The sequence below is a fragment of the Pleurodeles waltl genome, chromosome 4_2 (genome assembly GCF_031143425.1).
Source record: "Pleurodeles waltl isolate 20211129_DDA chromosome 4_2, aPleWal1.hap1.20221129, whole genome shotgun sequence".
Classification (NCBI taxonomy): Eukaryota; Metazoa; Chordata; class Amphibia; order Caudata; family Salamandridae; genus Pleurodeles; species Pleurodeles waltl.
In genome coordinates this window covers 1,052,287,035-1,052,301,486 of record NC_090443.1, presented here as the reverse complement: position 1 = coordinate 1,052,301,486, position 14,452 = coordinate 1,052,287,035, and the positions used below count along the sequence as shown (strand labels likewise).

Here is a 14,452-nt window from a genome sequence, read left to right as displayed (position 1 = left end):
GTTACTGTTGACGTCACCGGCCTTTAGAAGCCAAACCTGGCCCTGTTACTGTTGACGTCACCGGCCTTTAGAAGCCAAACCTGGCCCTGTTACTGTTGACGTCACCGGCCTTTAGAAGCCAAACCTGGCCCTGTTACTGTTGACATCACCGGCCTTTAGAAGCCAAACCTGGCCTTGTTACTGTTGACACGACCGTCCTGTTACTGTCAGCGGTGCTGATATTCATACACAGCGCCTCGCTCTGTCACTATTAACAGCGCCGCCCTGTTAGAAGCAGAGCCTGGTCCCGTTACTGTCAGCGGTGCTGATATTCATAGACAGAGCCTCGCTCTGTCACTATTAACAGCGCCGTCCTGTTACAAGCAGAGCCTGGTCCAGTTACTGTCAGCGGTGCTGATATTCATACGCAGCGCCTCGCTCTCTCACTATTAACAGCGCCGCCCTGTTAGAAGCAGAGCCTGGTCCCGTTACTGTCAGCGGTGCTGATATTCATACGCAGCGCCTCGCTCTCTCACTATTAACAGCGCCGCCCTGTTACAAGCAGAGCCTGGTCCCGTTACTGTCAGCGGTGCTGATTCATACGCAGCGCCTCGCTCTGTCACTATTAACAGCGCCGCCCTGTTAGAAGCAGAGCCTGGTCCCGTTACTGTCAGCGGTGCTGATCTTCATACACAGAGCCTCGCTCTGTCACTACTAACAGCGCCGCCCTGTAACAAGCAGAGCCTGGTCCCGTTACTGTCAGCGGTGCTGATATTCATACACAGCGCCTCGCTCTGTCTCTATTAATAGCGCCGCCCTGTTAGAAGCAGAGCCTGGTCCCGTTACTGTCAGCGGTGCTGATATTCATACACAGCGCCTCGCTCTGTCACTATTAACAGCGCCGCCCCGTTACAAGCAGAAGTCCCGTTACTGTCAGCGGTGCTGATATTCATACACAGAGCCATGCTCTGTCACTATTAACAGCGCCGCCCCGTAACAAGCAGAGCCTGTTCCCGTTACTGTCAGCGGTGCTGATTCATACACAGCGCCTCGCTCTGTCACTATTAACAGCGCCACCCTGTTACTGTCAGCGGTGCTGATATTCATACACAGAGCCTCGCTCTGTCACTCTTAACAGCGCCGCCCCGTTACAAGCAGAGCCTGGTCCCGTTACTGTCAGCGGTGCTGATATTCATACACAGCGCCTCGCTCTGTCACTATTAACAGCGCCGCCCCGTTACAAGCAGAGCCTGGTCCCGTTACTGTCAGCGGTGCTGATATTCATACACAGCGCCTCGCTCTGTCACTATTAACAGCGCCGCCCCGTTACAAGCAGAGCCTGGTCCCGTTACTGTCAGCGGTGCTGATATTCATACACAGCGCCTCGCTCTGTCACTATTAACAGCGCCGCCCCGTTACAAGCAGAGCCTGGTCCCGTTACTGTCAGCGGTGCTGATATTCATACACAGCGCCTCGCTCTCTCACTATTAACAGCGCCGCCCCGTTACAATCAGGTGCTGATATTCATACACAGCGCCTCGCTCTCTCACTATTAACAGCGCCGCCCTGTTAGAAGCAGAGCCTGGTCCCGTTACTGTCAGCGGTGCTGATCTTCATACACAGAGCCTCGCTCTGTCACTACTAACAGCGCCGCCCTGTTACAAGCAGAGCCTGGTCCTGTTACTGTCAGCGGTGCTGATATTCATACACAGAGCCTCGCTCTGTCACTATTAACAGCGCCGCTCCGTTACAAGCAGAAGTCCCGTTACTGTCAGCGGTGCTGATATTCATACACAGAGCCACGCTCTGTCACTATTAACAGCGCCGCCCTGTTAGAAGCAGAGCCTGGTCCCGTTACTGTCAGCGGTTCTGATTCATACACAGCGCCTCGCTCTGTCACTATTAACAGCGCCGCCCCGTTACAAGCAGAGCCTGGTCCCGTTACTGTCAGCGGTGCTGATATTCATACACAGCGCCTCGCTCTGTCACTATTAACAGCGCCGCCCTGTTACAAGCAGAGCCTGGTCCCGTTACTGTCAGCGGTGCTGATATTCATACACAGCGCCTCGCTCTGTCACTATTAACAGCGCTGCCCCGTTACAAGCAGAGCCTGGTCCCGTTAATGTCAGCAGTGCTGATATTCATACACATCGCCTCGCTCTGTCACTACTAGCAGCGCCGCCCTGTTATAAGCAGAGCCTGGTCCCGTTACTGTCAGCGGTGCTGATATTCATACACACAGCCTCGCTCTGTCACTATTAACAGCGCCGCCCCGTTACAAGCAGAGCCTGTTCCCGTTACTGTCAGCGGTGCTGATATTCTTACACAGAGCCGCGGTCTGTCACTATTAACAGCGCCGCCCCGTTACAAGCAGAGCCTGTTCCCGTTACTGTCAGCGGTGCTGATATTCATACACAGAGCCTCGCTCTGTCACTATTAACAGCGCCGTCCTGTTAGAAGCAGAGCCAGGTCCCGTTACTGTCAGCGGTGCTGATATTCATACGCAGCGCCTCGCTCTGTCACTACTAACAGCACTGCCCCGTTACAAGCAGAGCCTGGTCCCGTTACTGTCAGCGGTGCTGATATTCATAGACAGAGCCTCGCTCTCACTATTAACAGCGCCGCCCTGTTACAAGCAGAGCCTGGTCCCGTTACTGTCAGCGGTGCTGATATTCATAGACAGAGCCTCGCTCTCACTATTAACAGCGCCGCCCTGTTACAAGCAGAGCCTGGTCCCGTTACTGTCAGCGGTGCTGATATTCATACACAGCGCCTCGCTCTGTCACTATTAACAGCGCCGCCCTGTTAGAAGCAGAGCCTGGTCCCGTTACTGTCAGTGGTGCTGATATTCATACACAGCGCCTCGCTCTGTCACCATTATCAGCAGTGCTGATATTCATACACAGCGCCTCGCTCTGTCACTATTAACAGCGCCGCCCTGTTAGAAGCAGAGCCTGGTCCCGTTACTGTCAGCAGTGCTGATATTCATACACAGAGCCTCGCTCTGTCACTATTAACAGCGCCGCCCTGTTAGAAGCAGAGCCTGGTCCCGTTACTGTCAGCGGTGCTGATTCATACACAGCGCCTCGCTCTGTCACTATTAACAGCGCCGTCCTGTTAGAAGCAGAGCCTGGTCCCGTTACTGTCAGCAGTGCTGATATTCATACGCAGCGCCTCGCTCTGTCACTATTAACAGCGCCGCCCTGTTAGAAGCAGAGCCTGGTCCCGTTACTGTCAACGGTGCTGATATTCATACACTGCACCTCGCTCTGTCATTATTAACAGCGCCGTCCTGTTTGAAGCAGAGCCTGGTCCCGTTACTGTCAGCAGTGCTGATATTCATACGCAGCGCCTCGCTCTGTCACTATTAACAGCGCCGCCCTGTTAGAAGCAGAGCCTGGTCCCGTTACTGTCAGCGGTGCTGATATTCATACGCAGCGCCTCGCTCTGTCACTACTAACAGCGCCGCCCTGTTACAAGCAGAGCTTGGTCCCGTTACTGTCAGCGGTGCTGATATTCATACACAGCGCCTCGCTCTGTCACTATTAACAGCGCCGCCCTGTTACAAGCAGAGCCTGGTCCCGTTACTGTCAGCGGAGCTGATATTCATACACAGAGCCTCGCTCTGTCACTATTAACAGCGCCGCCCCGTTACAAGCAGAAGTCCCGTTACTGTCAGCGGTGCTGATATTCATACACAGAGCCACGCTCTGTCACTATTAACAGCGCCGCCCCGTTACAAGCAGAGCCTGGTCCTGTTACTGTCAGCGGTGCTGATATTCATACCCAGAGCCGCGCTCTGTCACTATTAACAGCGCCGCCCTGTTAGAAGCAGAGCCAGGTCCCGTTACTGTCAGCAGTGCTGATATTCATACACAGCGCCTCGCTCTGTCACTATAAACAGCGCCATCCTGTTACAAGCAGAGCCTGGTCCCGTTACTGTCAGCTCGCTCTGTCACTATTAACAGCGCCGCCCTGTTACAAGCAGAGCCTGGTCCCGTTACTGTCAGCGGTGCTGATATTCATACAGAGCGCCTCGCTCTGTCACTGTTAACAGCGCCGCCCTGTTACAAGCAGAGCCTGGTCCCGTTACTGTCAGCGGTGCTGATATTCATACACAGCGCCTCGCTCTGTCACTACTAACAGCGCCGCCCTGTTACAAGCAGATCCTGGTCCCGTTACTGTCAGCGGTGCTGATATTCATACAGAGCGCCTCGCTCTGTCACTGTTAACAGCGCCGCCCTGTTACAAGCAGAGCCTGGTCCCGTTACTGTCAGCGGTGCTGATATTCATACACAGCGCCTCGCTCTGTCACTACTAACAGCGCCGCCCTGTTACAAGCAGAGCCTGGTCCCGTTACTGTCAGCAGTGCTGATATTCATACACAGCGCCTCGCTCCGTCACTATTAACAGCGCCGCCGTGTTACAAGCAGAGCCTGGTCCCGTTACTGTCAGCGGTGCTGATATTCATACGCAGAGCCGCGCTCTGTCACTATTAACAGCGCCGTCCTGTTATAAGCAGAGCCTGGTCCCGTTACTGTCAGCGGTGCTGATATTCATACAAAGCGCCTCGCTCTGTCACTACTAACAGCGCCGCCCTGTTACAAGCAGAGCCTGGTCCCGTTACTGTCAGCGGTGCTGATATTCATACATAGCGCCTCGCTCTGTCACTATTAACAGCGCCGCCCTGTTACAAGCAGAGCCTGGTCCCGTTACTGTCAGCAGTGCTGATATTCATACACAGCGCCTCGCTCTGTCACTATTAACAGCGCCATCCTGTTACAAGCAGAGCCTGGTCCAGTTACTGTCAGCAGTGCTGATATTCATACACAGAGCCTCGCTCTGTCACTATTAACGACGCCGCCCTGTTAGAAGCAGAGCCTGGTCCCGTTACTGTCAGCTCGCTCTGTCACTATTAACAGCGCCGCCCTGTTACAAGCAGAGCCTGGTCCCGTTACTGTCAGCAGTGCTGATATTCATATACAGCGCCTCGCTCTGTCACTATTAACAGCGCCGCCCTGTTACAAGCAGAGCCTGGTCCCGTTACTGTCAACGGTGCTGATATTCATACACAGCGCCTCGCTCTGTCACTATTAACAGCGCCGCCCTGTTACAAGCAGAGCCTGGTCCCGTTACTGTCACCTGTGCTGATATTCATACAGAGCGCCTCGCTCTGTCACTGTTAACAGCGCCGCCCTGTTACAAGCAGAGCCTGGTCCCGTTACTGTCAGCGGTGCTGGTATTCATACACAGCGCCTCGCTCTGTCACTATTAACAGCTCCGCCCTGTTACAAGCAGAGGCTGGTCCCGTTACTGTCAGCGGTGCTGATTTTCATACGCAGCGCCTCGCTCTGTCACTATTAACAGCTCCGCCCTGTTACAAGCAGAGCCTGGTCCCGTTACGGTCAGTGGTGCTGATATTCATACACAGAGCCTCGCTCTGTCACTGTTAACAGCGCCGCCCTGTTACAAGCAGAGCCTGGTCCCGTTACTGTCAGCGGTGCGGATTCATACACAGAGCCTCGCTCTGTCGCTACTGCCAGCGCCGCCCTGTTAGAAGCAGAGCCTGGTCCAGTTACTGTCAGCGATGCTGATATTCATACACACAGCCTCGCTCGGTCACTATTAACAGCGCCGTCCTGTTACAAGCAGAGCCTGTTCCCGTTACTGTCCGCATTGCTGATATTCATACACAGCGCCTCGCTCTGTCACTATTAACAGCGCCGCCCTGTTACAAGCAGAGCCTGGTCCCGTTAATGTCAGCAGTGCTGATATTCATACACAGCGCCTCGCTCTGTCACTACTAACAGCGCCGCCCTGTTATAAGCAGAGCCTGGTCCCGTTACTGTCAGCGGTGCTGATATTCATACACACAGCCTCGCTCTGTCACTATTAACAGCGCCGCCCTGTTAGAAGCAGAGCCTGGTCCCGTTACTATCAGCGGTGCTGATATTCATACACAGAGCCTCGCTCTGTCACTATTAACAGCGCTGTCCTGTTAGAAGCAGAGCTTGGTCCAGTTACTGTCAGCGGTGCTGATATTCATACACAGCGCCTCGCTCTGTCACTACTAACAGCGCCGCCCTGTTACAAGCAGAGCCTGGTCCAGTTACTGTCAGCGGTGCTGATATTCATACACACAGCCTCGCTCGGTCACTATTAACAGCGCCGTCCTGTTACAAGCAGAGCCTGTTCCCGTTACTGTCCGCATTGCTGATATTCATACACAGCGCCTCGCTCTGTCACTATTAACAGCGCCGCCCTGTTACAAGCAGAGCCTGGTCCCGTTAATGTCAGCAGTGCTGATATTCATGCACAGCGCCTCGCTCTGTCACTACTAACAGCGCCGCCCTGTTATAAGCAGAGCCTGGTCCCGTTACTGTCAGCGGTGCTGATATTCATACACACAGCCTCGCTCGGTCACTATTAACAGCGCCGTCCTGTTACAAGCAGAGCCTGTTCCCGTTACTGTCCGCATTGCTGATATTCATACACAGCGCCTCGCTCTGTCACTATTAACAGCGCCGCCCTGTTACAAGCAGAGCCTGGTCCCGTTAATGTCAGCAGTGCTGATATTCATACACAGCGCCTCGCTCTGTCACTACTAACAGCGCCGCCCTGTTATAAGCAGAGCCTGGTCCCGTTACTGTCAGCGGTGCTGATATTCATACACACAGCCTCGCTCTGTCACTATTAACAGCGCCGCCCTGTTAGAAGCAGAGCCTGGTCCCGTTACTGTCAGTGGTGCTGATATTCATACACAGAGCCTCGCTCTGTCACTATTAACAGCGCTGTCCTGTTAGAAGCAGAGCTTGGTCCAGTTACTGTCAGCGGTGCTGATATTCATACACAGCGCCTCGCTCTGTCACTACTAACAGCGCCGCCCTGTTACAAGCAGAGCCTGGTCCAGTTACTGTCAGCGGTGCTGATTCATACACAGCGCCTCGCTCTGTCACTATTAACAGCGCCGCCCTGTTAGAAGCAGAGCCAGGTGAGACGTTTGGTTAAAAAATTGAAATCATACCCAGAACCATTACATGACGGTGGAAGACTCTGTTTTGGGGGAGATACACCAGCCAAGTCTTTCTTTGATTAGTTACGTAGTTCAAAAGGACTTGGAAAGCCTTGGTCCTTCAGGAGAGCAAGCAGTAGCTTCAGCGATCAGGTGGTCTATTACAACTTCATTTCACGATGGAGGAAAGTACACCATTGATTTCTAATACATTAAACACTACATTTCAATGGAACGAAGTCTACCGTACTCCTTTAAGAAATTAAAAAGAAAGGTATTAAAAAGAAAGCAATACTTATCTAGCGGCCGCATTTCAGAGCTTGAAATGGGAAAATCTGGTATTGATCCTACATTTCCTTCTTGCACAAACTGTGATCCTAGGCAAATATTTTATTTCTCAGAGTCTCCTGGTTCTTCATTGTTGCACACCTTAGTACGTGCGCTGCACAAAAACCTCTCCGGTTTCATTTCATAACCCTATAATGTTGTTCTGTCTATGATAAGAATCGGTCTACATGCAGGATACGCATCACCTCTGAGTTACCGCGATCTTCCGGTGTGTGGGGTGCTGTGATGTCCTCTCAGTGCACACCTGGAGGCAGCTCAGTGTTTGGGTACCTGGGGTGCTCTCTGTCCTCAGCACTGCTGTAAGGATTCTCAAAGCACTGGGTCCAGGATTGCACTACTGGGGTGAGAGCAATGGTGGGGTCACAGGGTAGTTACTGAAAAGGATCTGATGACCCAAGGGTGCTGCCCGGGATCCAGGAGCACAGCCAGCCTACTAGCAGTGGGGTCACCACTGGAGCTCCTGGGCTGCCAGCATCTGCCACAGTGGGCTCAGAAGGGTGTCAGCATGACACCAGGGGTGCCAGCAGGTTCCAAAGGTGCAGGTCCTGTGTCGTTATTGTGATGCCTTGCCAGCCTCTCTTTACAATACCTGTTGTCTCTCCCCACAGGAGCTGGATGAGATCAGGAAGTCTGGCTCTCGCTGCTTCCAGTCTGTGCAGGCCAATGATACCAATGTGCTGCTGTGGCAAGGCCTGCTTGTACCGGTGAGTCCTAGGGCAAAATAGGTGGGGGAGCTCAGTTTGTGTTTTTAGGTCTGGCAATAGCCAAGGTTTTTTGTTTTTCAAAACATGCATATATGTGTAGATATCTACATGAGGGACTTTCAGCTAAATCTCTTCATCCGTTATTCTGTTGTCGTTTACATTTTGCTTCCGCCCATCAAGCTTGCGGCAGAGAATGAACCCACTTCATCCAGTGCATCTCCTTACTGTGAGCAAAGACATTTTGTATGTACACACAGGTCACTAAAAAACACAATCTCCTTTGGTGCCTGGACTGGAGAGCCAATGTTTTCTCTCTCAATTTTCTTTTACGAAACGTAAATATTATAACATGTTTTTTATTATAATTTTCAAACTATTCTAAGATGGTTGCCTGTGTATGCTTTTACCCGTTCTTCCATCTTGAATTGAATGTTGTTAAACTTTGACTAAACATTCCAAGCTGGCCGCCCTTATCCCATTGAAAGACCATACAAACATGATGACACATTCTCATCCTGCTCCGGTTGAAAACCCATGTAGACACCTATGAGAGGCATGGTCACCCTGCTCCCAGTGAAAGGTTCCATCGACACCAATGGTAGATGGGGCTGCTCGACTTCCAGTAAAGACCATTCTCACTAATGATAGTCAGGGTTGCCCTATTCATAGTTAAAGACCAAGCAGGCACAGTTACCCTACTCCCACCAAGGGGCCATGCAGGCGAAGGGCATGCTCAGCATTGACCTGCCCTGAATCACACCGTGCGGATGTAGTCGCCCTACTCCCACTATCGGGCCATGAAGGCAGTTCTTAGCATTGTCCCACTCGGAGTTAAAGACCATGTAGACAGTGATGTGCAGTGTCACCCTATGCCCAGTGAATGACCAGACATACTCCGATTAGGGATTCAGGGTCACTCTGTTTCCAATGACTAACTTGTAGACATCTTTGATAGGCAGGGTCACTGTGCTTAGACCAACGAAATGCAGAGTTGCCCTGTTCACCACGAAACACCATGCTGACACCAACGCTACTTGTGGTCAGCTTGCTCCCACGGAAAGACCCTGTATTTAGTGATGATAGGCATATCCATCCTGCTGACCGCCACCAAGCAAAAGCTTTAATGTTCCGCACAGTCACCCTGCTGCCAGTAAAAGAACTTACAGGTCTGAGCAATCAGTATCGCCCGCACCAACTATTTACAGAGACGTGAAACAGACAACCCGCACCTGCTGTCTACACCAGCCCAAATATCAGGGATTTATGGGCTCTAGAGAAAATGAAACATTTTCTGACACGTGACCGACTCAAATCTTGAGTGTTTACATTGATGGCGTCTACATTAGGCTTTGGACAGGCAATTATGGCAGACGAGCAGGTCCATAACCGGTTGTAATGCTTCTTAGAGCCGTGTCTTCATTGACATAATAAGATTAAGGTTGTGTTCAATAACAGGGTGAGCAATCTGTGTTGTGCAGTGTTTTGCCTCAGATCGACAGTTGTGTAGAGGAGGTACTCACTTGGAGACAAATCCAGGGGGGTTTGATTAGCTTTGTGCAGGTGAGCATCCTCTAGAGATAGTGAATGTGAATCCCATCAGAATAGGGATGATGTTCACGCCAGAGAAGATTGCAGGTCCTGCAGCTTGAGAGGAGGGAGAGAATAGACATGGTATTCTCTGAGTCTGAGAGTTCAAGGTAGTACGCCTTCCAGCTTCCGCAGGGAAAAGTGGGAGAACAGTTGTGTAAGAGGTAGCTGATGTGTGCTAGTGCATGGCTTCATATATGCAGTGCATTTATTAAACCACCTTAGCTCTTGAGTATAAGTTTGTGATGCTGTGTGGAGTTCTTTCTGTGCGGCCCCATTAGTGTTCATGGTGTTTTAGATAAATTTACAAGGTTCTGATTGTTGGAGGGTTTAGATCAGTGGTTCCCAACCTTTTGACTTCTGTGGACCCCCAACTGATCATTACAGGAACCCGGGAACCCCCCACTGAATCATTATTGGAATCCAGGGACCCCCCACTGAGTCATTACTAAAAGCTGTGGACCTAATGTGTTAATATTATTTAATTTTATAAGCAGTCGCGGACCCCCTGAGGACGGTTTGCGGACCCAGGGGTCCCTGGACCACAGGTTTAGATTATAAAAGGTCAACGTTTTTCAAGAGAATATTTACTTTGTCAGTTAGACAATTGAAGCGAACTCTGATGGAAAGAATCCAATGACTTAAATAGAGGACCTCATCCAGCAGGAATGACTTAAAATGATGACCCTTATCATTAAGTTGGTCACCACACATGATCATTCGAATGCCTAGGAGCGTATGGTGTGAGGGCTGTACTTTAAGGGGTAGATAGCGGTACATGCCATTTAAAGAAGCCTTTGTGGTGAATTACTGCAGTAAAGCTTCACTCGTACCTCCAATCCTTCTTTGCTGTTGTGTTGGGCTTCAACAGGATTCCTTTAGTCCTCATATGGTACAATGTCTGTACCCTGCTTTTCATACCGTGCTGTGTTCTCTCGCTTTGAAATTCCATAATGATGCCAGTGAAACACAGATTTCTGTTCAAACTGGTATGATCTTCAGAAGGATCACATATACATGCGTACTACTTTCACGGGGAGGCCATTGTGTGTGACAGCCTGTTGTTTAGCCATAAATGAAGCAACAACTGAATTATTTTTGGAGACTTATAGATCTATGGTGTGGCAAGAAAATTTCACAGAAGGGCTAATTCTTTAGGTGTTAGACAGGTTTGCTTCTCTTTTATAAGCAGAGCATAAGGTAAATACTAAGAATTCTGTTACACAATTATCATGCCCCTTTGTTATGAGCGATTAGTAATTTTCTCCAAGAATAGTACTGTGCTGGTTTTATTGTGCAGTGTTATGAAAAGGCTGTTTAGTAAGTTCATTGTTGTGCAGAATTCGATGTAGGTTTGAAAGTCCCCAGCACAATCACTGTATGCAATCCCCACCCCTCATTTCATCAATCTTGATGACCATGTACGGTTTCTCGGTACTTTTTCCTCTGGCGGACACTCATGTCACGAGTACCCTGACACCTGCTGTTCTTCTTTTGCACGTTGCTCACATGATGTTAGACCTGGCATCCTTGGCATGGTTTTCCCCTAACTTTTTGCCTTCAGACCTCATGTTTTTGCTGACTTCATTTTGTTCTCCTTGGGACTCTGCTCACTTTACCACTGCTAACCAGTGCTAAAGTGCTTGTGATCGTTCCTTAAAACATGGTAATATTGGCTTATATACAATTGGCATCTTTGGCATATTTGTAAATCCCTAATAAAGTGGCACTGCATGTGCCTAGAGCCTGTAAATTAAATGCTAGTAGTGGGCCTGCAGCACTGGTTGTGCTTCCCACTTAATTATCACTTTAAACATGTCTCAGGCCTGCCATTGTAGAGCCTGTGTGTGCAGTTAGAACTGCCGTTTCGACCAGACAAAAATAATCTTGTTCCAGGTCCAAAACTTCCTTTCAATACTTATGTCGCCTCTAGTGTAGGCTCTTGACAACCAGAAGGAGGGTTGTACTTATAATGTCTTGGTAGTGAGAAACTCTTAAATTCGTTTTTAGGTCAAGTCTAGACAGCACTTACACCTTCTCGTAACATGTTGTACCTATTTTGTGGGCTTACAGCCAGCCTCTTGCTTTTCATTTGTTTAATGTGTCCTTTAAAAGTCCTTGCTTCCAAGTGGTTAATGTTTGTTTTTTGTCCCTCCCTTTTGTTGTTTGTTCACACCTACTGAGCAGCGCTGCAGTACTTTTCATCTTCCACTTGTCCTGTTTTAGTGCCTGCCTCAGGGTCCCTTTTTTAATTGGGGAACTACATTTCGGAGAAATTTTAGTGTTTTGATTATCCCTCATTCATATCTGTTTTTCCCCCTTCCCAGCTGGTCTGTGCCAGTTTCTTCTCTTACCTTACCCTGCTCATTGAGGTTGCCAGCTAGCTCGTTAGCAGCATTCCATATCACCGCTTTAAACCCCACCCCTGACTTCATCCATGCTCTGCGCAGGCCTCTTGGGACTTTGATCCAGACTGTCCCAGCTGCCTCACTCGGTCCTCAACTTGTCGGCTGCAAGGGCCATCCTGGTGCAAAACCAAAGCCTGACATCCACTACAAAATATTGGCATCCGGCACTTGTAATTTTGTTTCTCTATCATATTTTGTTTACAGTCTGCATTTGTCGGTGTTTGGGCATGTGTGCTTGTCCCCATTGCCTACCCTCATCCTACGCTCTCCATGTTGCTTTCACGTCCCTCTGACCCTCTCCATGTTGTTTTCGTCTCCATCCCCCACCAACCCCATGTTGCTTTCACATTCATCCCCCACACTTCCCTGTGTTGCCTCTATGCTCAGCGCTCCACCCTCACCCTTGTTTTTATTCTTCGACTAGAGTCCAGCCTCTCGCCCGCAGCCAGTTGGACTCCTTTCTGAACATGCTCCATGCAGGCCTTGTGGGACTTTGCCCCAGGCTCCCCCATTTGCCTCCACCAGTTCTCAGCTTGTCTGAATGAGGAACGCTGCTACTCCTCATGCCCCATCAACATATCACCCCCACCCCTACTGCTGTACAGTTCCATAAAAAGCAATTGTCAAAGCGGATAGGTCCAAGAGGCGAGACCTATTGGCTATGCCAATGCTTGTTCACTACTACAAGGTCTATCTTCCCATAGGTTAAAACTGGAATTACCTTATTATATTTTGTGTGTGTAATTTCCAATGGGTAGGGATAATCAGTTCATGTTTGATGTCTCTGGAATCCTAATTTAGAATCCTAACTTATGGTGAAGTAGGATTTTAAATTACTATTCTAAAAATACCACTTTTAGAAAGTTGGCATTTTCTTTAGCCATTTTGTACCTGCAGCCTGTCTCTGGATCACATGACTGGGTGTGGGTGACAGTTGAGCTTTGTGTATTCTTCCTAGACAGGCTCACACTGTAGGAGCTTAAGTGTGACTGGATGGGCCATAACTGGCAACATGGGAGGGCGGAGCTAGGCACAGCCCCACTTATACCTGAATAGGCTCTGTCCTGCCTCCACGCAAAGGGCTGCATACCCCCTGTTGTTTGTCTGGAGTCAGGGCCAGGAAGGTGGCGCATCTGCGCACTTCAATGGCATGCCTCTAGAAGCTTCTAGCCACTTCAAAGGCACAACTGTGTATAAAAGAAGGACCTCAGACACCAACTCCTCAGTACATTGGACCTGTTGATACTCTTCAAGGAAGGAGGACTGCTGTGCTGGTACAAGGACTGCCACTCTACTGGACTGCTGCTCTAAAGTAACTGCTGCCCTGCTGTGCTGACCTGCTGCACTCTTGCCTGGGGAAGAAGAGTTGGACTTGCAACTTCATCTTGAATCCAGGACCCCAGGGTGACTCGGAGAGCTAGGTTGCTGGTCTCCTAATCTGAGCCTTAGGGACATAAAAGGCTCCCCAAGCAGCTCCTGGACCCAGCTGCAGCAAATTCTGGACCCCCAAGTGGTGCCTCTCAGCTCCTGGACTCTTGGTGGGGTTCACCACTCTTAAAATAAAGCTTTTGGGCTCTTCATGACCACAAGCAGGCCCGTTCATACACCAAGACCGTGCCACTAACACTGCAATGCAGTACGAGTCGCCGCCAGCCTGTCTCTTCGCACAGCAGCATTGACAGCCTGTGGAGGACCACCAGCGTGAAACTTCGGCCCACCCATCCGTGATGCTCAGTCTGCTCTTCGCACCACGTCGGCTACCGCCTGTGAGACTCTCCTTGCTCCCGTGATCTGTGAGCAAGGCTACGGCCAAAATGTGTCAGGGGAAGCTAATTCATTCAAATTTAATCTTGCAGCTACAGGGAGTCTGAATTACCTCTTGGTAAGAGGAATGAATATATATATATATATATATATATATATATATATATATATATATATATATATATATTAATTACCTAGTGGCGGTCGCACCTAAGTAGTATTAGTTAGGACCTAGATTCTCTAGAAAAGCTGTTTTTTGCTTGCCTATATCTTTAGGCCCGCTTGACAAAAGTTTCCAAACAAGTTTGACAGTCATGTGAGCTGCTATCTGGAAAGTTTCGGGGTGATCCTTCAAGTGGGGACCGAGATAAAGTGGGGGTGAAATTTAGAGTGTTTCCAATGTTAATTCCCATAGGAAAAATTGAACAGCAATAGTGCAAAAACCACTGGACACAATTACACCAAATTTGCCAGAAAGGTAGCTCTTGGTCCAGAAAAAGCCCTCTTTGTTATTTGGTGTAAATCTGTTCTGTAGTTTTAAAAAATGTAAGGAAATCCAAATTTGTATTTAGAGGGATGGGAAGGATTCGTGACCCCTCCTGATCTCGTGCTGAGATCTGATTGGCTGCCAACACTTCAAATCAGGAAGT

At 49.7% G+C, this 14,452-nt stretch overlaps 1 protein-coding gene across 1 annotated transcript in view; it reads left to right on the top strand.

The window, feature by feature from the left end:
• The window catches only part of UBE2L6 (ubiquitin conjugating enzyme E2 L6), a 74,429-nt gene that overhangs the window by 28,216 nt on the left and 31,761 nt on the right, over positions 1-14,452 (top strand). The window contains exon 2 of the mRNA XM_069233059.1: positions 7,948-8,043. Within this exon, the coding sequence (XP_069089160.1) occupies positions 7,948-8,043 (96 nt within the window). The remainder of the gene's footprint in view (positions 1-7,947; positions 8,044-14,452) is intronic.